Source organism: Thunnus maccoyii, chromosome 5, assembly GCF_910596095.1.
Source record: "Thunnus maccoyii chromosome 5, fThuMac1.1, whole genome shotgun sequence".
NCBI classification, from domain to species: domain Eukaryota; kingdom Metazoa; phylum Chordata; class Actinopteri; order Scombriformes; family Scombridae; genus Thunnus; species Thunnus maccoyii.
In genome coordinates, this window is record NC_056537.1 from 27,560,463 (window position 1) to 27,585,737 (window position 25,275).

The 25,275-nt window shown below is 39.6% G+C and overlaps 1 protein-coding gene across 1 annotated transcript; it reads right to left on the reverse strand.

Moving 5' to 3' along the window:
- Positions 1-929: 929 nt before the first annotated feature.
- On the reverse strand, positions 930-24,110 carry LOC121897170 (Fanconi anemia group A protein-like). Its single transcript, XM_042411500.1, has 42 exons — positions 23,891-24,110; positions 23,161-23,273; positions 22,597-22,693; positions 22,064-22,218; positions 20,796-20,891; positions 20,373-20,446; positions 19,334-19,443; positions 17,965-18,075; positions 17,710-17,773; positions 14,934-15,046; positions 14,758-14,834; positions 14,000-14,141; positions 12,902-13,035; positions 12,349-12,459; positions 11,885-11,980; positions 11,569-11,631; positions 11,117-11,205; positions 10,866-10,926; positions 10,575-10,624; positions 10,168-10,238; positions 9,808-9,906; positions 8,976-9,109; positions 8,807-8,877; positions 8,609-8,708; positions 7,594-7,781; positions 7,413-7,506; positions 6,980-7,177; positions 6,788-6,861; positions 6,576-6,704; positions 5,799-5,877; positions 5,516-5,667; positions 5,306-5,411; positions 4,982-5,041; positions 4,770-4,874; positions 4,156-4,271; positions 3,801-3,957; positions 3,109-3,171; positions 2,383-2,476; positions 2,101-2,176; positions 1,707-1,857; positions 1,518-1,616; positions 930-1,438 (listed from the first exon to the last, which is right to left on the reverse strand). Exons 1-42 carry the CDS (start codon positions 23,949-23,951, stop codon positions 1,340-1,342), a joined length of 4,332 nt encoding a protein of 1,443 aa, XP_042267434.1. The 5' UTR covers positions 23,952-24,110; the 3' UTR covers positions 930-1,339.
- Positions 24,111-25,275: the final 1,165 nt, after the last annotated feature.

A 25,275-nucleotide genomic window follows, 5' to 3' on the forward strand; every position in this document is an offset into this window, starting at 1 on the left:
TGGTTCAGTAAATTTCTGCTGTCAGTCAGCCTGGTGGAGGCAGTTTGTCCGGCCGCTGTCCTCTCAGGAGCTGCAGCTGACAGACGGCTGCTTCGGTAGACAGGGACGCTGAATGCAGGTCGGGTGAGAAGAGGGGAGGCTGCAGAGAGGCGGAGAGTGTGGAGTGCTCACAAGACCAATTTTTTTTCCGCTTTTGATAAAGTGTGAGAGGAACAGAACTGACTCTACAGCTGACACATTGCTCTAGGCCATTGCACATCCATGAGTTTGGGGGGTGGAGCTTCTAAAGGAGCACGAAGGGAGGGGTGTATAGTTCAAATATCAACAATCTTTCTCCAGAATGACTGACTCTACCTTTAACATAATGTTTCATTTTAGTGGATATAGTGGCCATTCTTCTGATAATTACAGACAGCTCTTTTTATATTTTTCGCAAATTGATTTTCATTCCATAATGAATCTATTTCATTGTCAGGACATTTTCTGACCAAGTCTACCATATTCTAAGCTTGTTTTCAGGAAAGCAGCAGGCTTCCCAAACGCTTCAGTGCAACCTGTCGCTCTGGAGTGAAAGCATCTAGAATCCTGATCAACAGGTGGGGCGTTCTTGTTCCCACACAGCATAAACTGAAGACAGACTTTATAAAAACAACTGCTGGTAAACTGCATTCAGTTTATGACTGTAAGATACTTTCTTCCATCTGAAGGCAGAAGAGATTTTAAAGTTTTAGGGGATGACAGCTACTTCTTGGTGCCTGTTACAGAGGTGATGTGACGATTGTGAAGAATGATTTTACACTCCATGTGTGAAGTACACAGAAACAGCCACGTATACAGTAAATGACTGTGTAAGCTACATAAATGCAATTTGAAGTTCTATAATGCAATATTCTTGTTACCTTAACATATGTAAACTACTTCCAGTTCAATTTCATTAGGTCATTGTTTTTTATTAAGTTATTACAGTATATAATAACTCTTCAGAGTTAGAGTTTCTCTCTGTATTGTAAACAGTCAAAAGGGCTTCAGATGTACATGTATGTATGTATGTATGTATGATAAAGTGTGTGCAGTATGTACAAAAAGACCTGTAAATAAAATGTAGAAGCTTTTCTAAGTCTTAACTTGTAAAATCTGAACGGTGAAGTGCCATGTGAACTCTATTCCAACATGTGTGTGTGTTAGAAGTAACATTTGATACATTAGAACAGATACAGAAGCTTCAGTCAGCGTCACTGTAAAGAAGACACGTCCACATCTTGCAGGAGTGAAGAACATTTTGCAGTTCAGTCAGTGTCACAGCTCTCTTTAGCCAGTTTCTCAGCCTAAAAGCAGCTGCTCATAGGAAATCCATCTCCGGGCTCAGGCTGTGAGGGTCGAAGTGCACAGACAGAGCCGCTGCCACCTCTGGGTCCAGGTCTGCACAATGGGACTCCAGCTGGAAGAAGACAAGAGAAATGATGAGTTAGCATGTATCCCGTCAGCAGAAGCTCTTGTTACAGGTGTGTGTAGGTTACCTGTCTGAGTTGGCTGGAGGAGAGCGTGGTAGGGGACGCCTGAGAGATGGCCTTCAGGAGAAACTGTTTGGCGTGGTTCAGGATCTGGGACGTCTCCACCTGATGACACAGTTTATATGATTGAATTCAGAGCGATGTCACAGATTTGAGTGAAGCTGCCATCGCTCTGACCAGCTGAGGCTCAGTCACCTGATTGTCCGGGGGTTCGGTGATTGGTGGAGGTGTGTTTCCTTCCAGGAAGAGCTGGAGCAGGTTGATGTAGCAGAGGACGGCAGTGTGAAGGAACCCTGGACATCGCACAGCTCTGTGTAGCAGCTCCGCACTCTGCTGCAGCAACATACTACACACACACACACACACACATTACAAAGAGTAACTGCAGAAAGAATTTACATTGTAAGTATTAGTAGTATTCACCTGTCCACTTTCCTGTTGTCCTGATTAGTTTTGGTCATGATCGAATCTATTGGTTGACTGATGGACTTGTGAGAGTAACTACAGGTAGTATCTACAGGGGGTCTTAATGTGAAAATGAGTGTTAATGGTTTAAGGTTTAACTACTACTAATTCTTGAAAAACTAACCTGTAGAAGGCCCAAGGCATCAGTCGAGTAAACTCATCTGATGTCGCCATGGTAACAGACTGGTAAACACCTTGTTCTAGAGTTGGAGGGGAGGGAAAATGGCACATTAGTTTAACAACTTCTGAATATACGCAAGATTTAATGTTAAATTAATTTTAGATTGAATCTGACAAATGATGACTTTGAATCAGGGTGAAGTAGGTGTTTTTTTAGTTTTGTATTTTATATGCTCAGATGATATGGAATGAATTGAGGTGTGATTTAAGAAGATATAAACTGTACCGTTTGATTTAAAGATGAGCAGCCAGTCAGCAGAGTCCATCAATACATTCAGGACTTCTGTGCATAAACTGCTGACTTTCTGATGACTCTTCTCCTACAGAAACAATCACACAGCAACAATACAGGACAGCAAAACACCACACATTAAAACAAGAGCTGAATGTGAGCTAAATGCTAACATCAGCTTGTAATGCTAACATGCTGACATGTAATTCAATGTAAGTCTTACTATAGGATCATTGTTATATACACCTATTACATACTATCTGACAATTTTAATATATTAACTGCCACCAAAAATATTTAACATTTTCATAAATATTTTGCACATCATGTACACGTGTGTATATTTACCAAGAGTGAGTCTTGGGATCATTTTGTTTTACTGTGTTTGTGCTTTGTTTGAAGCTTCAGATACGTTTGAGTTTGGCCTCAGGGTGTGTGTGTGTGTATGTGTAAGTATAGAATACACAGATGCATAAATAATGTATCATTTAGCAGACATTCTTATCAATAGAAAAACACAATGTGTGCAGTAGTGGAACAGACTTAATTCCTACATCACTTATCCATTACTTTCATACTGACATTTGAGCATTTCCACACTTAACGTCATATTTTTTTACAAAAGTCTGGTTCTCTACGGTGCTCATGTATAACACAGAGGTAGTGGATAGACAAGTATGTGTCTGTGTGTGTGTTTGTGTGTGTGCACATGGGAATTACCTGAGGACACAGGAGGGCTGACAGATAGTTGTTAACACACAGGAAAAGCAGAAAAACTAACACCTGGAAGAAGAAATACATCAGACAGAAGCAGTAGAAATATATTAAAAGGTATAAAACACACCAAGATCAACCTCTGCTCAGAGATCACTGTCAGTCAGAATGTCACCACCACCAGCACTGAGTAGATGAATTAATAATCATCAGTTTAATCTGTCAGCTTGAACTCTAGCAGCCTCTTAACAGACCATCACTTTATGACCAGGGGCTTGTGTATATTCCAGTGGTCATCTGTCTCCTATTGGATTAATAATAGAAGCAGTCCGAACAATTGTAATATCAGAATTTTATGAGTAATAAACTTTTTTCCCCCACTGCTGTCAAAGTAAATGTTTTGGCATCAAAATCACTTAGCATTTATTTTCTGAGCTTGGTGATATCATAGATTGTAAATCAGTAGCTAAAAGCTCACGCAATATCATTGAGAACCATAAATGTGTCCCCTAAGTCTCCATCCACAGTCGTGTGTGCCGATACTGGCCCTTTCTTTATCAAGCAATTATAAAAACTGCACAAGTGCCACACAAAAGTCTGAAATCAGACATCTCAAATACAAAAAAAACAGTGTATGGTTTTTGGTTTTGAATAAACCAGGATGGTGAAAAGTATTTGGAAAACTTCTGCACTCTCACCTGTTTGTGTTTCATGTCCCTCTCTGGTCGCAGCATCTTCAGAGCAGCACTGAAGCTCTGCTCGTCCTCCCCATGGCCTCGCCAGGCTCCATACAGGCTGGCAGCCAACAGCAGAGGTGGAGCAGAGGGTATCTGCGACAACTGGCCCTTCTTTAAACTGCGGACCAGACAGAACAACCAGAGATGAACCAACTAACTCACTGACAAACCACCAGAAAGACAGAAATGGAAGCTGAGAGTATGTGGAGAACAAAAGATCTGGAGTCTTTCTGTCCCTGTAGTACCACTAACAGTGAAACATTCAGATCATGGTTTGCAGCACGGCGGACCAGAGATTCAGAGATGCTGGTTATACCTGCAGGCCCAGTGCTGACAGTCAGAGAGGAGCTGCAGCTGCTCTGGTAGAGGGTCTCCATCACACAGACGATGCCACAGTGACAACACCACTGGAGACAGACGCTTCCACCAGTGCTACACACACACACACACACACACACACACACAGAGTAAGCATGTATGCAACCATCAAACAGATGGTGTGTATTCTGGTCAAAAGAGGCTGATGTGGGTAGAAAAAATGGTTCCCTCTGAATGAGTTTTGAATGCAAAAGAAGATACTGTTTTAAATAATAAAAAAGCTCTGCATTAATATATTAATATTATATTATTTGCGGTGCACTGAAACTTTCTGTTATACACTCAATAATAGCTGCACTGCTAATGTTCAGATAATAAGTCTGGATTTGATCATGGAAATACACTTTTAAAAAACAAACCTACAAACAAAGGACCTACACTTCTATACATCACTAATACAATAGTGTTTTAACACTGGTGAAGGTTTTTCTTTTAACACTGGTGTAAAAGCTATGAGCAGCCTCAATCCAAGCCCCCAGTAACATACTGGTTGAACCCAAGTGTGATGGACTTGTTATCAGCATGAGTAGCTGTAAGGAGAGCAGACAGTACCACTGTAGAGAGCAGGAGCAGAGGACAGTGGAGGCTGATCTGAGACCAGGCTTTGTTGACTTCACCCGAGCGTCCCAAACAACGTACACTGGCACATAACACACCCTGGAGAGGAAACACAAGATCTCAGGAGAGCTCTTTGACATACAATAAGAGAACATGTTCATCTTATATTATTATTATTTTAATTATTTTAACGATGTGTTTCTCACTCTCAAGAAGTGTGCTGTTATATGGCAGGACAACACGCCGGCCGGAGAACACACCTTCCTCTGATGCATCAACAAATGGAAAGAAATGTAGACAAAGACAGATGTGAGCACTGAGACATTTCTCACACAGAATCTCTGCACTTTTCCAAAGTGTTCAGCTTTGAGAAAGAAATGTATCACAATCTGATTAGAAAAACAAGCTTTTTAACGAATATACAAACCTCTGAATGTTTTCTTTTTTTAACCAACATGTTGGTTGTCATAAGATGTGTTACTTTTATTATTTGTTTATACTTCATTGACAGAAATTGCCCAGCAGCTCACCTGATGCTGGTTGACATGTTGTATCAGGTTGCTGCAGTCCAGAGTCGTCATCCCTCTTTCAGTCTTTACTTTAATGAACAACACTGCTGGGAGTGCCAGCAGTACTCTGTGACACACACACACACACACACAGAAGGTTTCAGTGGTTACACACTTAACGATAGAGGTGATCTGCATGATGTGTGTGTGTGTGTGTGTGTGTGTGTGTACCTGTTCCATGTGTTCAGTGTGTGTTGCAGGCTGAGTTCAGAGCTGATGCTCGGTGAAGCTGAGCTCGCTGTGGAGGAGCACCTCTGAGACACCAGCTCAAACAGGAAGTCACACATATCAGGAGTGCTGACTTCCATCTCATACACAAGCTCCTGCACACGCACACGTACACAGATTAAACATCACTTTTGATTACTTTTTTTTTTTTTTGTTGGCTCACTTGTGTTGAATGAATTTAAAACCACATGATCACACTTCAGAGATACACACACAGTGTACACACCTGTAATCTGGACAGGATGTCTGGAAGACAGCTTCCTGTTTCTGATACTGTGTGATGCAGCTTTTCCGAGCTCTGCTCACTGTCAACACAATATTTGTGACAAAGGGTGTTTGTAGATTTTTATTTCAAATATTGCTTTTAAAATATGAACACTTCTCTTAATAAGCATTGCACTATACATTTTTATAATTGTCAACGGAATTAACCTGTAAGCATATGTAGTAAATATGAATTAACAGTAACAATCTCCAGATGTGTCCATGCTAAGAGCTTATGTAACATCCATCCAGCTACAGTACGAGTGGTTTGTTGGCTTTTACTCGGAGTAAATTCAATGAGCTGCTTTGTTGTTTTCTGAGATTGATTTGAACCCTACAGACTGCATCAATATACAGTTCTTATGTGCACTTTCTACAAAGTCTGAGCACTTGAACTTGGATTATATTGGTGTTGGGTAATATGGCGATACACTGTGAGACAGAAGACAAAAGTATTTTATTTTTCTATATCATGTACCATGGCAGTTCTCCCTGTAATATCTCTGGGTGTATTAGGCCATTGTGGGCAATGTTGATGAAGTACAATGAGTACATATTGTCTGGTATTTAATTTGCTGGATTAGCGACAAGATACCATGGTAGAGTATTTTATCCATATTACTCACCCCTGGAGTGGAAAAGAAAATCTATTACAACTTGATGTCTATTATAAGTTTGTATATATGTATTTAAGTTCTTTAGTGTGTGCATTAACAGTGCTGATTACATTTACACCAACCTTAACTGCTGATCCATGATGGCACTGAGGAGGTGAGAGCAGAGGCTCTTCATGTCTCCTCCACAGCCTCCCTCCTCCTCCGGACCAGACAGGTAGAGCTCCAAACACGCCCACTGCTGGTACTCCTGCCTGTAACACACACACACACAGTCACTATTCCCTCTATTTCAACTGTATGTCAAAGGGCACAGTATGAGTGTGTGTTTTCTTACCGTTCTGGGTCAGACAAAGCGTCTTCACTTCTCTGCACTTTGAGCTCATGAGACAGCCATTCTGTGAAGGACAACTGGACAAATATAACAAAAGTTCATGTTTTTTTTCTGTACAACACAGTATTGTACAAACACCCTCTAAGCCAAGACTTGATCCACAACAGGGAAGGAGTTCAGGAGACTCCATCCTACCTGATACTGTAGTGTGTATTGTAGCTGACAGAAAGCAGGGTGTCTCCACAGACACCAAGCAGTCTTCCTCCAGGTGCTGTTGCTGTGTGTGGCGCTGCTCCACAGGCCGAGGCTGCTCTCCTCCTTATATTCACCCAGTGGACCATCAGCAGGAGTCCTTCTGGCTTCAGGCAACAGTCTTGGGATGAGGTACAGAAGCTACACATACACACACAGTTCTATGTAAAATTAAAGTCAAATCAAAATCAAAGGACCTGGAGAGTAGGCAAGATGGTAGAGACTTATTCACTGCTCTCTTTTATTTTTAACAAGATCAAGGATGCAAATATTTCCCTATAGACCTTTTATGACATGTCTGACATTACAGCATGTGATATTTTCATGTAACACACTGCATCGAGCCAATTTAATTATGAGTAAGAGAAACTGATACCTTCTTGTAGAGGCTGCTGGAGATGTAGTCCTGCTGTTGTTGAGGCAGCGAGTCTCCTCTGCAGATACCGTAACACACAGCCGCCACACACAACCTGAACAACAACAAGATCCAGAAAATAACATTGTAACAAGATGCTCGTGATAATATTCTGTTGGTAAAATGCTACAAGTAACCTCACCTGACACAGAAGAGCATGTTATTGTGTGTGCTGCAGACCAGCGCTGAGCTAAGAGCCTCTACGATGGGGACTGGCTTGGGAAGAATGGGAGGAACCAGCTGGACCAGAGGACTGTGGGACATGGAGGCGTTGAGGTGGACCACAAATGCTGCCAGGCCGAGCAAGTGGGTGGCACTCAGCGATGACCCCTTTGGACAGAAGAGGTTTGTAAAACTGATGAGAGAATGTACTGATGTGAGTGCCATAGAGAAGTAAAGAGGTGAGGTGAGAATGAGGTTTGGAATGATATTATCAGAGAAAGTGAAACAAAAGAAATATTGGACTCAAAGTTTGTACCTGACCCACCATGCTATATCCTTTAAAAATCTATTTGTTTTGTATGTATTACATAAACTTTATACTGGATTACATAAGATTTGGGCAGCTTCAGTTTCCTCTATCATGTCTGTATCCAAGTGCAGGTTCCCAGGATGCCCCTACTATCCTTAGGGGTTCAATTGGTGAAGCTTTATTTTGAAAGTCCATTATTTCCAAATAAGTTCTTAAAAGTTTCCGGCAAAGCACAATGTAATTTGGTACTATGTATAGGAAAAATAGAGACAAAGTTCTGTTATTTTATTAAGTTGTGTTGAATATAAAGCAGTAGTTGACTTCCAGAGGAATTTCATGCTCTATTTTAAAGTAAATATTAATTTATTATGGAAACTGTATTCTCCTTACATGTTGAATTGTAAAGAATTTCCTGTGGAGAAAGTGGACATTTTTATATGTTCAGTTGACCTGCTGTGCACTGACTAACAGACTTTCTAGGTTGTGCTAGCTTAACATTTAATTGACGTTAATTACTGGTAATGAGAAGTTTACCAATTACGTAGGTCTTCCCAGGAACATTACACGGAAATTATTGGGAATTTACAGACCAGTAAAATACAAAATTAGTTTTCTCTGACAAAGGCAACTGAAATACAAACAATCAGGCAGTTAAAGGCTCAGACAGAAACAGAGAGAAGTGTACCTGGTTGTGAAATAGGTGCCAGAGTCTGTGTACGAGGCTGCAGAGGAGCTGTGTGTTACCAAGCAGTATGCTGACAAACTTTGAAGCCCATAGGTTTTGTCTGGAGACAAAAAAAAGACCTAGTCAACTTTTCAAGTCCTGTCAATAATCAAATTCTTGTTGTTTTTTTTTTTCATTATTTTTAAGATTTTTACTCACTTGTTAGGAGGGTTTGCTTGGGAAGCGTCTAACATGCACTGGCAGAAGTTTCTCAGGATCATATTGACGACCTGAAGATGTGAGGGAGAGATACATTAAGCTGATACAGCAAGATACACAATATAAAAACATGACAACAAGGAAGACGATGAACTTTGTCAGTGCGTACTTTAACGTGGAGCTCCACAGACAGAGGTGTGTCTGTGTGAAGCTTGATGACTGTCTGTCCAATCAGCTCATCAGGACGAACGGGGAAGATGACGCTCAGAGTGTGAGAGATCCTGGACAGCTGTGCCGACATCTCTGAGGACACATGACCAACACGACAGGTTGAGGGATTCAAGTAGACAGTGTTAGTCAGGGATGTGCTACATGACTGAACTCACTGTAGAGAGACTCAATGTCCCACACTTTCACAGTTTGGTTGTTTCTTGCATCTTTTAAGGATTCTTTTTTGGTTTTATTTGATTGTATACAGTACAGGCAGACAGGAGGCTTGTGGATTTTGTCCCCCATCACTCCATTGAAAGCGCTTTAGGAAGAGATCTCTAAATGGCCAGTATGAACAGGACAAATGATTACAGGAAGCAAAAACGGTTTCAATGTTCATGGACATTGGACATCCAATTATTGTTTAAAGACTGACAGTACATAGAACTCAACAACCAGTTGGATTTGGGAATGCACAAAAGAAAAACTCTTTGGAGAGCACACAAATTTTGGAAGTAAATTTGGGGAAGACCGCAAACTACTCAAGTTTCAATGCTACCTGTTGTCAACTGATTCAAATAAATCACAATATCTTGTGTTGCCTCAACACAAAACCAAAGTAAACATGAGGCTGGAGACATGATTCTCTTTATCATAGAAGATGTTCCTCTTTGCATAACACCAAATCATGGACTACACATAAACATACACACTTCAGAATACTAAGCGTGCATGTGTCTTTGTGTGTCTGTGGATATGTGTGTGAGGGACTGTATCTATCATGGGCTTACCTCCTTCATCTGCATCAACAACCAGCTTTCTGAATTCCTGCAGCTGAACATGTAAGACCTCCTGAGGATCATCACAAGTGTCCACACACACCTCACTCTCTGTGAACACAACACAGTGTTAATGTGTCTGTTTCTCAATTATGTGACTGTCGTACCTTTGTCATAATAATAAGCGAAAAGGAATCACTGGACTTCAAATTGTCAAATATTTTTATCACGGTATTACATAACCTGTTAAACTACAAAGACAAAATAAAAACAGATCTCTTCACGTTCCAAAATGTACTGAACTGTTTTAGTGTAGATGATTTTCTGTTACATAAATGATGTTCATGGTCAGTGTAGGAGGAAGATACCCACTATTCTGCTGTCTCTGTCTCTGGCAGGACTCCACATAAGATGAATACTGTGCAGCAGGGATCTTATCTGCTCTGAATACACAAAAACAACAGTAGTGTTAGTTTTGGACAGTTCTAATTTATAATTAATTATAAATCTGAATGGACTTATTCTAATAAAATATTTCTTTCATTTTTTCAAAAAGTTCTGTTTATTCTGAAAAAAGATATTTGCAACATGCATATTTGAAGCTATTATGAGACTTTGAGAGGTACATAAGTGGAAATACACCAAACACAGTTTTTGGGTTAACAATATAAATGTTGTTATAAGGCGCACAAACACTACTAAAAATGAAAACTGAAGCAAAGCACTGGATCCAAAGAGTTACATTACGTCCAGCCCACAAGCCTCTGATAAGAACTCACTTTTTCAGAGCTTCTATGAAACTCATCCGAACATCTGCCTTCACAGGAAGCTGTAATTGAAAGAGAGATAAACTGAAATTTAAGCATGTGATGTGAAGATCAAAAGGTCTGTAATAACAGATAGCAAGATAACACAGGAATTCCCCACAGATAAAAGAAACCCTTCCTAAACATGAAACTAAAACATAATTTGTAAATCAAGTATTAGGCAACCTAAGCAGCTCTTGTCTGTCTGAATGTGTAGATCAAGCCGAGAACAACAGTGAAGTGAAGTGAAGTGAAGTTACTCACCACTCTTGGCGTCAGCAGAGCAGGAAGAAATCGTGTGAGAAAATACGGCCTCCGGAAAATACTGTGAGAGGACAAGAGTGTCAATAACCTGTCGTTTCATGTCTCTGTCTAGTTGCAATTTTACATCTACATAAATCAGTAAATGGCAGGTAAAACAGAATATTATGAAAAACCTGTTACACATCTTAATGCTCTCATATACAGTGATGTACTTCATGGATTTGCTGCAGGTGAGCTGTTAATCTGAGTACCTGGCCTCCATGACTGTGGCAGAGATTCTTCCTGTGCTCTCAAACAGAGACACCGCCTTCTCCACGTCCTGGACAGCCTGACACTGAGGCTACACACACACACACACACACACACACACACACACACACACAATAATATTAATCTTATACTTATACAGCATAACAATAGTAAAGTGATGCCATTTTTTTGATTTTCTTTTTCTGAGTTTTTACATGTTTGGTTGCTGGATTGTTTGATCCATAATTTCCATTTTCCTCTGAAAGCATCAACAGTCAGCTTTCAAATACTGCCATATGATCTATATCACGGTATTCAGTCAAAAATGTTGTGATATTTGACTTTGTCAATGCTTTTCAACCCTATAAAAAGCACACACATGGATTTTTCAGAACCTTTGCCACTGAATCAAAAGGTGTCACTACACAAACAAACCACTAGGTGTCACTATTACCTGCACTGTTGCTCCACCTGCACCAGAAACCTCTTCATACAGACCCATGTCCTCCACTGACTCCTGCATGTATGTACACACACACACACACACACACACACACACACACACACACACACACACACGGATTCAAGGAGACATCATAAAACATTAGGGAGGACTCTATAACAACAGGTTTTATTGGATTTTAAGACTGTCATCATTCATGTTATTCTTATATTGTTTCAATATGAACATTTTTAAATAATGCAGTATTCATGTTTTGATGGTAAATAACTAAATGCAGCAGCATTAGTTTTTGAGGTGTAAATCTAACCTTGAGATCAGCCAGCCTGGTCTTGGCCAGAGAGACGTACTCCATCAGGAGGCTGCGGTGTTTCACAGGTACATATGGTGGGTGGAGGATGTGAATCTACCGGGAGAAAATGTCAGTGAGGTGATAAAAATCAGAGCTGGATTGTTGCTCTGAGTTCAGAGTTTTCTTAGCACACGCTGCAGACTGTATTCACAGAGGTGAAGTAGGTGTGAAGTCAAATTCTCATGCAGGTTTTCTCAAGCATTATACTTCAAACATTTATCATCCCCTACATACACAACAGTTACATTTGCATGTTTTTCCATTTATGTATATTGACTACATTTAGTAATGCAACTGTTAAAACATGTTTCAAATCACATATTCTCTCCAATCTGTATGTGAATCCCTTCTGTATCCTGCTATCATTTCTTGTTCAAGTATTCAATTTGCCCATGAGGAGAAAGATATAAGCAGAGGGTCACCTTTAAGTACTGTGCAGGTTCAAAGGGCACCAGGTCAGACAGGAACTTCAATAGGAACACCAGAGATTTCTTACTGGTCGCATGGCAGCTACTGCCACCACCAAAAGACATCTGAAAAAGCAGAAACAGAAGAAACTGCTAGTAAAATAATGTCCATGGGAAGACTTTTTGTATTTAAGGTGCTGTGTGTGTCCAGCAGTGTTGGCCATACAGAATGAGGCTGGCAATATTCTATATTTTTCTTATCAACAAATCCAAGACAAGACTGAAACCAATAATAAATTGTTCCTACAAACAAGTATTGTGAGTCTAACCAGAGTCTGATATATCTTGTTCTTCTGTGCTGTAGAGTTTCATTGTTGTTCAAAACTATTAAAACACATCAATGAGACACACTATGACAGGTTCCTTCAGATGAACACATCTTTGTTTTTGGTCTTTTCATGGGATTTGATGACAATAAGAAATATGTACACTGTAGAATACCGCCAGCCTTGTCCTTTACAAGACCATCTTTGGTTAGAACCCTGGTGTTGAGAAACTGCTATGAAACCTTGAACCAATCGCTGTAGGAGGGGAAGATGCCGGGTCCCTCCAGCGCCCCCTGTCGAGCCAGCAGGAAGGCAGTTATCATGTTCTCCAAGTCATAGCCTTCAAACGCAGAGCTCAGCAGTCTGGACAGCAGCTCTGACAGAGGCAGAAGAAGAGAAAACATTCAAGTTTTGTTACCAGTTATTTACTTATTCATTATTAAAGCTCTTTTAAATATGTTAGCAGGGTTAAGAGGGCGACCACACTAATTTTGCAAATGAGCACTAGAGATTTATCTGCCAGCGGCGTAGCTGTAGGGATGGCAATGTCGGCCTGACAGTAAGACCAACACTTTGGTCCAGACTGAAATATACCAACAACTATTATGAATTGCTATGACATTTTATACAAACATTCATGATCCCCAGAGGATGAATCCTACTGATTCTGGTGATCCTCTGACTTTTCCTCCAGAGCCACTATGAGGTTGACGTTTGTGGTTAGGACTGAGATATACAACTATCTGATGGATTGCCATGAAATTTACAAGAGATATTTATTTTCCTCGAAGATACATTGTAATGACTTGTCCTCTAGCGCCACTAGTGGGTCAAAGTTTTCACTTATGCTGAGAAATATCTCAACACTAAATTTAGTACAAATACCTGCAAAACCAATGACTAGTCTCGTTAATGTATTTTAAAAATCAACTTTTTAATTGACAAATGGTGACTCTTGTTGTCAAGTAATATTATCTAGTGTAAATTTTCTAAATCTATTTTGATTCAGAAATAAGTTAAAAAAAAAAAAAATGACACTCATATTCAAGATGTGTGCAGGTAATGACTCACTGCAAGAACTTTTTTTTTACAACTTTCAGGCATAAAAAGAGAATTCAGCTTCTATACTGGATGTAGCCTGATATGATGGTTTGCAAGCCATCTATAATCAGATCACATAGAAGTAAAATGGTATTTTTAATATTATTACCAGTATGCTGGTTTTAAATGAAATAAAAAAACATTCTCCATCAAAATAGTCAAATGTATTGTCATCACAAAATATTGGCATTTTGACATTTTAATCCAGTAAAACCGGTATCAGTAAATCCCGTGTTTACCTTTAAGGCTGGGCTCGGCACAGGGGTTGTAAATCAGCAGAGTGGAGAGGAAGCACAGGATGTGTTTCCAGTTGACCTCATGGGTTTCCAAAACCTGCTGCAGGTGACGCAGCAGCTGCTCTACACTGAAGATCACAGCCAACTTTTTCAGAAACACAGCAACAATACAGATGAATCGCTGTTAGTTCACCTGATACAGACCTCGTCCTCCAGAGATGTGAAGGTGCTAAATCAGTATCTCAATATAAGATGGGTCTTTTTGCTAGCTCTAGAATATAGCAGCTGACTGACAGACTGATGTGCACAAGCTTTGCAATAAAGAACATTATAAACAATAAATCAATATACTTAATACAGTCTTCCCAATGGGCTCAAGGCCACACACTTGATGTTTGAAGTGATTTGACTGCTGTTCCATCCATCTACAGCTTAAAATACAGGAATGGTACACTGTGTTCGCTTAATTGTAATGCTATGAAATAGAAGCATAACATAACAAGGATATAAACAGTCAGCTACTTGCAGAGACATGAACACAACAGTCATCTGTCAGTCAGAATATTACAGATGGCCGTGAAATTCAGAGGTGGGAGTGACAGACTTGGAACGGGAGATATTTTTCAAGAATGAACAAAGCAGTGTATAAACACCCACGTTAACAGGTAAAAAGATATTTTAATCTTCAGCTAAATTATGTATGAAGGCTTACCACTCCAGTCTATAGTCATAAACAACTTTTAAAGACAAGAAACATTTACCTTACGGAAAAGAAAGGTCAGCAACCGACAGGCTTTTGCAAAGGTCCACTCATTCTGCAGAGTGATGGCATCTGACACTGAGGAATGTGGTTTTCATTTGTTTAACTAAGAGTTGGGTTTCAAGTATGAATGGTATTATGAAAAAATTTTAAAAACGGCCTGTTACTTGTCTTTACCTGTAAGTCGAGGCTTGTAAGTGAGAGTCTGTGTGAGGGAGTGTGTGAAGAAACGCTGAAGGGCTTCTGGAGACACTGAAGCTCCACACAATGAAGCATCAAATAGCTGACACCTGTACAAAACACAACACAGGGTAGAAGAGTGACAAACAGATACATCTAATATCATTCATATTCTCAATGATTTTTGGAGGAGTTCTTTGTGACCAACTTTTTATATTTTTGATCAGCTTTACACCCTTCACACAGAACGACACGTGCATATATTAATACAACCAAATGACAGGAAAACAAAAAGAAAAGAAAGAAAAAAAAAGTCCACCCACACAGTCAAACCCACCCTTCTTGCCACTTTGCAATTCGTAGGAACTTGACATTTCTCTACACATTATGCAATACACAGTCACTGTATACCTTTCATATACATTTTAGATACAGGAAAAACTAAATCAGCAGCAACTGCCTCATCAATCAGAGACACACGCAACATTTCTAAAGCTAAAAGATGCCCACTGTTTAATATATATATTTTTCCATGTTATAATAATGATTTTCTTAGCTGCACTCAGGTCAGAATTCACATATTTTCAAAGCCACTGACCCTCTCACTGTGTGTTCACTATAGAGAATAATACATTTTTATCCCCATTTCAAAAACATGGGGATAAAAATGTGTTTTTGTACAGAAACAGCACAGTTAACCTTCGTGCTATCTACCACAGTGTCTCAAGTTTAATCACAGGAGAAACAGTAAACTTCACAGTCCATGTTTTAAAGTACTGGACTCCCTCTTCTGGCAGTGAGAGTAAAGGGGGGCATGCAGCACGCTCTCATGCACACCCCAAATGACAGGCACACAGAGAGTGCAGGTTAAAACTGATGTGTTGTGACAGTCCACCAGCCCAAAAACATATTTTTTGACGGTCCACCGGCCCACTGGGATTTGTCTCAGTATGCCCGTTGGCCAGAACACCACTGGCCGTAACCTACTGTTGCAGCTGTAAAACGGTGGATAAATTGTTTTGAGCATCATACAACCCTGGTGAAATGACTCGTTTCACTATCAGAATTTGATCCATTTGGTCCGATAACATTTAGAAAGTCTAGAAGAGCCACACAATTAACAGTCAAACAGGAAGCGCAGGAATGTCGCCCCCAAAGTCAGATTAAAAAACTTCCTATACTGTTAAAATACAGAGAGATTTATCTGGCGGTGATAGGCTTAATCAGCATTTGTGAACTCGTTTAGCAAAGTTCCGCACTGCAGGTTTAATTTACATACTGTATATGTCTCTGCAACTGTGAAGGGACATGCACAGCGCTGTTGGTTCAGTGGCTGCTTTCTTGCAATACCTCCACATACAAATGAACAGCTCACTGCTGCAGACAGAATCAAGAGGCCGTGACTCAGTGTGTGAAGCATGCAGACCGAGCCGAGAGACAGTTACAGTCACTGTTACACTGATTTAAGCAAACGTGGTCTGTTCTTAGGTGCCAGGTGCACTGCTTCAGCATTTCATGACCAGACAAGCAGCAGGAATTTTCACACTCCAGTGTCAAGAGTTTGCTGAGAACAGTGCAGCAAGAAAGAAAATTATTCAGTCAGCTGTAGTCCTGGATGAAGGTGTTCAGAAAAGTGTAAAACCTGTTCAAGCTATCACACAGAAAATCGTGTGGGGAAACTTATCGCCTACAAGACCCTTAATGAATTTAAGTGGGCATGTGATCAAAACTGGACAGTTAAAGAGTGTAGAAGCATCAGTTGGCCCCACAAAATCCAGGTTTTTGTTGTACCATAACAATGGCAGGTTAACAGTCTAAGTCATTGGTTGCATCATTACACATCATATCTTGACCAAACACATAATCTGGTCAAAAAGAGTTTGTCCCATTTCAAAGGCTGTTCCAAAGAAATGCAGAAATCTTTTGCTCACATTTGGAGGACATAATCCAAAATTGAGTAAATTCCCATAAAACAGGTTTACACGAAGTACAGTTTTTAAAACAAAAATCAAAATCGATTCCATATCGTCTTCTCCTTTTTCAAAATCTAGTGCCTACATTACCCACAAAGCACCTTGACTGCCGACAGATGAGACAGAGATTTAGGGGTGTTATGCGAGTAGTGGCTAATGTAGCCTTGAGCCGCTAGCCTTAGGCAACTTCTTTTTAACTCCACACCCAAACAGTTTTTTCATTTTCAAACTTGTGGCCTTCAGCCCCAACCTACGCTGACTCAAGTGACATCAGTTGAGTCAGTTTATCATATTTCAGCTCCACACAACTTTTTGCACATATGCAGAAGTATTCCCCAACACCTGTAACTAGACTCTGATGTGTAAAGAGTTCCCCTTTAGTTTTGCTTTGTTTGATGCTCATTTGGGGAGGAAAAACAGGTTGACCCTCAAATTTCAGGTGCTCTGAGGGCCTGAACGTCATGAGCTTCATGCATCCTTCAAAGCCCCTAGATTGAGACGCAGCTCATGTTTCCATCCTGCCTGGAGTAAACCATGCAGACTGGGGATTTGTAAGGAATGTTTTCTTGGTACAAACTCACAGATCTCTATCCATCTCTATGTCACTGTCAAGTGACAGAGATGTCCAGACATCAAAGAACAGTTCCAAATCCAGTAGTCAAAGAACCAGGTCACCAAACTAGCTTTAAATACCAAAGTTGGAAAGAATTGTTTCTGGTTCTATGCATATCATAAATGTAAATCTTTGTACTCAGCTTGCTCAGACATAAAGGTTAATGAGACAAATAAAAACAAAGCACCATAGCTCAGCTCCTGCGCCAGCAGACTGCAGCATCAAACTCTTGTCCACAGTGTCCAGAAGCCCTGAGAGGAAAACCGGTAAAACAATGAAATGTTAAAAAGCAAGACAAAAAAAGTTCTAAAATAATACTGGAAACGTCTTAACAGTTAAAGAAGTAGAAAATAACTTTGTGGGGCAAGAGGTGTGAATCAAAGTCACTGAATATTTCATCAGCACAAGACAAAGTAAGTGGGACAGCGATATGCAGACTCACAGAAGAGCATGTCGTCCAGTACCGAGCAGCAGAGCAGGGAGATCCTCCTGTCTGCAGCTGCTGGATCATGACTCAGCTGGAAGCCTGTTCCCACCAAGACTCCAAGCACAGCTGAAATACAAGGAGACATTTTATCCAATATTATTTGTTTTTCTTTTTAGTCGCAGTGAGAACACCTAACCCTGACAGTGTTAGTGATTGGCTCTGCTGTAGAAGCAAGGAACAGGTATGAAGAACTACTAAAATCACAAAGACATGATTAGTAAAGTAATGTAGAAACAAAACTTTGGAGAAACCGGCTTGATGACGTAGAATTTTAGCTCACGTTACACATAATCTTTCCTCTTTAAGTTTAATAAGAGAAAAGGTTTAGATGACCAACAAGTGGGTGAACGTGTTTTTAATGTTGGCAGAGAGTTCATGGTGTTATTTCAGGTTTGGCCGTCTCACTGATTTGTGTGAAATGTGTGAAACAGGAATCAGCTGAGTAAATCTGTCAAGGTGGCGAATAAAATCATTAAATAATTGGTGAGCAGCGGCCTTCCTAGTCAGACATGTTTCACCAGCAAATCACAAAGAAAGCTGAATCTAACATCTAACATAGCAAATCTTGACCGTCTTCTCTTTAAGGATTTTGACTAATGCCACCATTTGAGATTTTGAAATATCTCAACAACTGTTGTATGAATTGCCATGTAATTTGGTGCACACATTCATGTCTCCCTCAGGATGAATCATAATAACATCAGTAACCCCCTGACTTTCCTTCTAGTATCACCACCAGGACACAATTTCTATTTGTCCAATCATCGATACCTAATAAAATCCCCATCAGCCTCAGCTGTACTTTAGTGTTCGTGATAATAGGCTAATGTTAGCATGCTAACACACTAAACTAAGATTGTGACCTTAGTATCAGAATTAGCATTAATACTGTCATTGTGACCACATTAGCATTTAGCTCAACGCACTGCTGCAGCAAAGTACATCCTCACAGAGCTGCTGGAGACTCTTGTTATCATATGAACCTTTTATTGTATTCTGTCTTGCGTGTATAGTATCAGTTCTTTTATATCTTCATTTGTCTCATCACCTTATTGTGTTTTTATTGTGTTAATATTTTTAGGTTTTTACACTGCCTTGTTGCACAAGGATTTCAGAGGGAACCTAAACTGCTCTGACTTCAGGACATTTAGCTAGTGTCCTGACTGACTGATCGGGTTAAATTCTCTCAAAACTGAAGTAGTTTTTGTGTGTAAGGTCTAGGTGATGAACAGCTTTAAGTCCTGTTTGTTGATGACTGACTGAGCTCATGTCTCCCATGAAGCACAACTATAACCAGACCAGTGAGAGAGAGCCGTGTCCTTACTTGACAACACTTTCAGTTGAACTTGTTGGGCTTCCTTTTCTCCCGGTGGAGGTGTCCAACCGCACAGAGCCTTCAACTGAGACACCAGCCACAACCTCACGCCTTCATCACTGAAAGGAGAGAAAGCAACAAGAAGCCATAACTGAATGGGGGGTTAAAGTTCATCTCCTGTAGGTGTCAGTTATGCTTTTAACTGTCACTCCACTCGAACTCTGAGTGATCTTGTCATTCCTCTTTTTTGTGTGGAGCTTATATGTGAGTCTTTTTTTTTTAAAATTGAAGTCAGCGTACAATTCAAAGATGGCTCTTACTACATCCACAGAGGGGCACTGTCTGTGTCTTCTGTTGAGAATTCTGCAAATAATTAAGTTATTGATGTGAAAGAAAGTATAATGAAACTGTATCTTAGGGAAGTAAATAATTGTCATGACAATTTGAATTTTCTAAGCAACTGAAAAGCAAATTGTTAAATGTAATAACTACTAAAATTCAGAAAGAAAATTAAAGTTTCCAGGATTTGAGTCATCTTCACTCTCTGAACTCTCTGTCTTGGGTCATGTGACTGAGAATGTAATGTGATAGGACAGAAGTCTAATTGATCCCAAATAGCCCAAATTTGAATTTTTCATCTTGAACTTTGTTGTCTGAATTTAACCAGTTCAATTTGAGCACAATGATTTTTTTGACTTGACTTGAATTATCAGATTCACAAATGATCTGTTGAATTTGAGCAACATGAATAGCTTTTGGAATATCGGACACTTGAATTTTCAACAATCTGAATTTGGGAACCCTGAATTTGGTAGTATTTAAATTCCAATGTTGTGTGTTCAGTTGCCTTCAAGCCTGCCTTTGCTTCCATAGAGTTTGTAGGAGTAAAAATAGTGGTTTGAAAGCTGTGGTTTATTGTTTTTTTTCTGAAGTCACTTCTCTGCCCTGTCCCAGCTGCATGATATCAAGCCCTGTATGCTCAGGACTAGCTCCACAGCAGCTGACCAGCCCTGAGAAAATAAAACCAACAAAAACTGATGTTTCTTACCTCTCTAAAATGTGCTTTAGAGTGAGAATGTTGCAAAAGTGAAGATGGTACACCACTTCCAGTTGCGGTAGCCTCTGTAAAAACACCACATTAGTTATTTAATTTACTACATCTGTTTGATTAAGTAAGAAAGTCAAACTTGTATGTGCACACAACTGAAAACATACTTTCCTCTGGTTTTCTTTTTATTGCAGTGTTAAGATATTTCATCTAAGTAACACATTAAAGTTGAGGAATGTTAAGGAAATTGCCTTTTATTGCAGTTTAGACCAAATGAAATAAAGGGAGTGAAACCTCTGCAAACATAGTTTCTGTTTTTTCACCTTAATACTTTTGATATAGCTAAAATAATAAATGTGTTTTCATTTTTATATGCATCATGTACAGTATTTACAGTGAATTATAACACACATACATACATACCTGACCCCTCCTGTACTCCTGCCAGAGCAGCTTGGGGCAGAGGGCTCCTTGTGACAGCAGTTCTCTGCTGGACTCCAGCAGGACACACAGCTGGACCTGAACAGTACAGTCAGACCAGGAATGACACTTACACCAAAGATTTTTCATATTTGCTTTCTATACTCTGATCAAGAATCCTGCAGTAAAGAAGAGCAAACTCAGGGTGGAGACTTTACTGGCTGCCACTGTAGCTGAAGAAAGTTAAACCACATGTAACAATCTGCCGACGGATCTGCGGCACAGATGTGATGAAGCAAACATTTGCAATATGCAGAACTAGTAGAACAGCAAAGGTTTGCAAAGGGGGAAGAACAGGAAAAAACAGCAAGTCACTGTGAATGTGACACACTGTATCAAAAAAGTAAAAAGGCACACATACATAACACTGTATAAGTATAGCAAGAAGGCACACAACAAATATAGCAAGCCATACAAAAGCACACACAAACAGCATCAAACCAATCACAGACATCTCTGAACAGGTGTGATAAACTGTAATAAACAATGTGATAAACTGAGGCAACTTAAGTGGGACACCTTTTATTAAAAAAAAAGTTTAGTAGCTAGAGTGAAACTAATATGGGTTTCCGAAAGCCAATACTGATATTGCAGATTGAAGATGCTGATAGATATGAGACTTTTTTTGCTTTCGTTAGTTTTCTTTTGTTGGACACGAACAGGAAATGCACTGATTTTTTCCTGAAATTCAGTGGAAGAATATGCTTTAGCATCTAAATCACATGTGGTACAAAGAGATGATGTCGCACTGACTCACTCTACACACAAACACGTTGATGAGGTGGCTGCTAAAACCTCAGATGTCTCTGTAGATTTACAAAAACTCTCCACAGTCAACAACCTGTGAATGAATGCATCTTTTTTTAGATTTGCATGCGGTTTCTGACTGAACGCTCACCTTGGAGTATGCCACAAAAACTGCAACATCAAATCCAGCCCAGAGGAAGGGACACCTGCACACTGTCTTCACTTGCAAGTGAAAACAGTGTGCAGGTGTCTCTTCCTCTTTTTAGTACGTGACTACTCCACCAACGCAACTGTCACAAAGACTACACAGGTGTGCAAGAGATTTTTGATGAAATGTAATTTCTTTAAAATACAGGTGTTCAGTATTACATCAACTGTGAGGGTGTACAATGCTCTGGAGCAGAACGGTAAGATACAAGGACTCTTAACTGAAAACCAGTTTCATCCTGCTGTCAGATACTCACTCTCTGAGAGGAAGTGAGCAGCTCTCTCCTCTTGTCCTCTTCTTCCTCCTCTTCCTCAGTTCCAGTGATCTCCGTCAGTCTCTCCAGCACCATTTTCACTGACAGCGCTGCCAGCGGGACACCCAGCTGTGCAGCCTGACGCCTCAACTCACACACTGTCAACAGAAAACCAAACATATCAAAGTTCATAGCCTTAACTTTATGTCACATCAGGTGACTGTCATGAGGTACAGCTGATGTTTTCTTCCATAAGTCTCTTTTGTAGTGTATAGTTGTCCAGAAGACAAATGTTATGTGATTTTGTTGATGATTTTACCATTCAATGTCAGATTTCTGAGTAACCAAACACTGCTTCCAACTGCAGTAGCACACAATTATAACAAAACTTTACCCAAGATGCTCAGTTAATTTTTTAATAGTTTTGCAGCTGTGTGTTTTGTGATGAATGTGTGAGCAGCAGGTCTGTCTAGGCCCGAGCATGTCACTTGTTCTGCCATTTTGAAGCACAGAGGCTTGTTTTCTCAAACACTAACCCAGGAGTGAACCTGCAATGGTTGTTGGGATGCCTTTAGACTCTGCTGGCTTCTGCCCTCCAGTCTCAGTGCAGAAAATATTGGATGGATTTGGATTCTACAAAAAAATACATGAAAGAAATATCAGTAACCACAGAAAAAACACATGTAGCAGAGGTCTACTCCTGAGGAAAACTAAATCTTTAAAAGCCACTTTTCATCATAGGATACACTTATAATTCACTCTAAAGCACTTATTTTAATAAAATTTCAACTTTTGCCGAAACAATACTGTGCCACTTTGTGGGTTTTGTACTAAAGCAACCTTTCTTTGAGCCATACAGCAATGCAAAAGATTTTCTAGCCAATCAGATGGCATAGTGTTCAGCATTTGTATTTCACTATTAATACATTTAAAGGCACATTTACTGCTAATCATATCTAACATTCGTTACAATGTCAGTTGTTTGTCTCTTCCCAGTCCATAGAGTAAGTATAAAATGTCATTATTACAATGACTTAGTGTTTTTTCATTGGTTGTGTAACCCAGTATTTCTCTCGTCATCCTGAGGTCCACTCACTCACCCCGACCTCCCTGAGCAGACTGCAGAGGTTCTGCTGCTGCTCCAACAGCTGGATCGCTGCCTCCTGCAGCCGCTGACCATCTCCCTGCTTCGGCCTCTTCACCACACGACCAGCTGCGGATACAGCAGCAGAAGAAGACATTAACATGCTTTACAAAAGTTCACACTGAAATAGTTTTGAAGGGGTTAAACACTTTCAATACTGTATAATACACTGTTTGCCAATCGGTATAGAATTTGGACATTGTTATTTTTTTGTCGGCTAGATGTAAAATGTTAAACTTTAACTTAAAACATGATTAGGTATATGACATAACATTTACATTTGGTGGGTTATAAATGCGGATGGTTCTCTATTATTTAAAAAACTGGCAACTTAGTGTATCCATGCTAATAGGCGAAGGTGGTTGACTTAACGCCATAATAAATCAGTAACGCTGAAAACTTGAGTCAGCACTTATAGAGACAACACAGAAACACTCATAATTGTGTATATTTCTGAAGATTGTTGTGTTGTTATTCTGTGTAAATACACTGAGAGCCACTAAACCAGCGTCACATACTTTGTGTAAACACACTTGGCCAATAAAGATGATTCTGATAATGACATAAAAAGGGACAACTAGGATATTAACCTAAGTTTAACATTTTCTTAAGATGTATTTTCTGTATTATGTATACTGCTGGTGCTCATGCATAATAACGTTAACTCGGTCCAGCTGTCAACTCACCGAGGAGACTCGACACAGTCCTTTTCTGAGAGACCGACTCACACGAAGCACTCAGGGACATTTTACTTTGGCTGAATGTTTAAACCCCTTTCGACTTAGTACTACTTAGCCTGGCGCTAAATGACCGCCTTCATCCTCTGTTTAGCTTCTTCAATCTGTTGCGACACTGTTTTGGTTCTTCCTCTCCTCCATGTTTTCCCCTTCGCGCTCTTCTCTCTCATTGGTCCGCGCTACAGCCAATCAGAGCAGATCATCCCGCTGAGGGACAAACAGGAAATAACCCGAGTTTCAAAGTCCTCGGATATCTGGTTTTTGTTTTTTATTCATGTTTTAAGTTGAAATCAGACAGTCACTTTCTACCCTTCATTTTCTAAATATTATTTATCTGAGCAGTGAGTTATAAGCAGAGCAGAGAGGTATAAGCAAATTTAAATGTGAAGCTATGTGACCATGTGCATACATATATATGGGTATAAGTAGGAATACTTTTGTAGGATACCATTTTTGTTGTTTTGTGTTTGTTTGTTTATTTGTAACTATTATTATTATTATTATTATTATTATTATTATTATTATTATTATTATTATTATTATTATTATTTTCTTTTATTCTTCTTTTCAATTCCCTTGGCTCTTAATGTTAAAAACTGGAATGCGATGGAAAGCTAGTCATGCTGTGTAATATGTACAACTGTACAAAGTCCTTGTTCCAAATTAAAATGAAAGGAAAAGAAAAAAGAAATTAGTGAGTCAGTTACTTCCCCTGGATAGCTGTATCAGATTAAACATCTTGTATTGACGTATATGTGGAACAAAATGAGCCTCACAAACTAGTCCGGGAAATTTAACAACAGATCAATCTCTTCAGAGAGAACAAGGGACAAACAGATCAATAACTGATACAGAGGGCATGTCATCTCTCCTCCTTCTTCTTCTGTGTTCAGTTTTTGTGCTCCACATATCTGGAACAAACTCCCAGAGAACTGCAGGTCTGCTGCAACTCTCAGTTCTTTTAAGTAAGGGCTGAAGACTTTTCTGTTTGCCGCTGCCTTTTATTAAATAAAATCTAAGGCTTTTGATTAATATCTTATACTACACTGTAACTTTTATTCTCCTGTTTAATCTATGCTATTCTATTTTAGCTTATTTTTATTTCCAATTTAACACTTTTTAATTGTATTTAAATGTCTTTTATATATTGTTGTGTTGCTTTTACATTCTGTCCTGATGCCTTGCATGTTTTATGTAAAGCACTTTGAATTGCCTTGTTGAAATGTGCTATACAAATAAACTTGCCTTGCCTTTTGTCAGCAAAAAAGGCCTGGTGCCCTCAGGTATTTTCGTCCACCACTGACTGACTGGAGCTATACAAAAGCCACTCAATA